Source organism: Aplysia californica, unplaced genomic scaffold (genome assembly GCF_000002075.1).
Source record: "Aplysia californica isolate F4 #8 unplaced genomic scaffold, AplCal3.0 scaffold00858, whole genome shotgun sequence".
NCBI lineage: Eukaryota > Metazoa > Mollusca > Gastropoda > Aplysiida > Aplysiidae > Aplysia > Aplysia californica.
Window position 1 is genome coordinate 157684 of NW_004798128.1, and position 1332 is coordinate 159015.

The following is a 1332-nucleotide window of genomic DNA, read 5'->3' on the forward strand; positions in this document are numbered from 1 at the left end:
AGAGAGAGAGAAAGAGAGAGAATAAAGAAGCGATGGCCAGGACTGTGCTCGGTCTAATAAGCTATTATAATTCAAGTCTATGGTTCCGAATAACCTGCAGAGAGAGTCGTGAGTCGTGAGCCTTCTGTGAGGTAAAGTGCTGAGGTCACAGCTGGGGGCCTTCTAGTGAGTAAAACTTGTACTGAAGTGCCTCTTCGGTGGTTACGTTCGCGTACTATTATCTCGCTTTTTTAAAATGCACGACTGGGAAGGGCAAAGAGAATGAGTCGGAGGTAATTATTTTCAAAGGATTGAAAATTTGGTTTAGACATATTTCAAAAACCAGCCATTAGCTTTTGATTATTGTAGCTGGAAATCAGCTTCATCGGTAAGATAGTAATCGTGATTTTATTTTTTTAGTAAAGCGAAGCACATTGACACAATACCGGTCATTCAGTGCAGGGCAAGAGCAAATCGTACAGAAAGGAGCAATAGAGGGGATGGGATCGCAGCTTTTATAGACTTAATTTCTCTTGTTGAAGGCTCAACTGCCGAGAAGGTTATGTATCAACGTCGCTATGACGAACTTGAAGATTTCGTTGTCATTTAAGCGCTTCCCTGTCTTCTCAGCTGATTATGATATGATTCTTAAATATTTTATTGTTTTTTTTCTTTCTTTTTTTTCTTTAAAAAAAAAAATTCATTTATCTATGTTTTAAAAATTATGTTTAGGAGTGGGGGGGGGGGGTGATTCCGTTTCCCATCAAGCTGGCCTAGCTCTTTTATAAAAAGAAATGTGAATTCTTAAATTAAAGACCAATTTCTTTTTATACATCCTGCAAATAAATGCCATCATCCCACTTTTTTAACGTTGGACCAAAATTTGGGTGGGGCTTAGGTTGCTTCCAGTTCTTTACCACCAAATAGCAAGCAATAAGAACTAAACTGTGGGAGCATACACGCAATTGGATCTCCTGAGAGACCCCGACTGAGACACTTGTTAGATGATGTTCTCCCGTCTCGGGAATCAAATTCAGGTCTCTTGTGAGCGACAGCGAAGTGCTTAATTGCTACACCACTGGCGCGACGCCGGTTGTCATAATCTGTCCGTAAAGCAGTATGGTGGAAGTTGATATTGTATCGATGTGGGTGGGATTTTCCTAGTTTGATAAAGAACACCCAAAGCACAATTTCTAGCGCAACAAGTAAAGATTTACAATGTGGAATTCGTTCGGTTTCCTCTACGTTTTATACAGGGTTGGGTTTGTTGTTGTTTTTTCTTCTAATTTTAAGAGAGTTCTTTTAAGACATTTCATACTTCACGATGTAACGTGAACATGTGCGTTCAGCCCC

The 1332-nt window shown here is 39.8% G+C and overlaps 1 protein-coding gene across 1 annotated transcript in view; it reads left to right on the forward strand.

Moving 5' to 3' along the window:
* PIN (insulin precursor) overlaps positions 1-1332 on the forward strand; it is a gene marked incomplete in the record, with an annotated part of 75720 nt that overhangs the window by 54692 nt on the left and 19696 nt on the right. Inside the window, 1 exon segment of the mRNA NM_001204686.1 lies at positions 745-753. Within this exon segment, the coding sequence (NP_001191615.1) occupies positions 745-753 (9 nt within the window).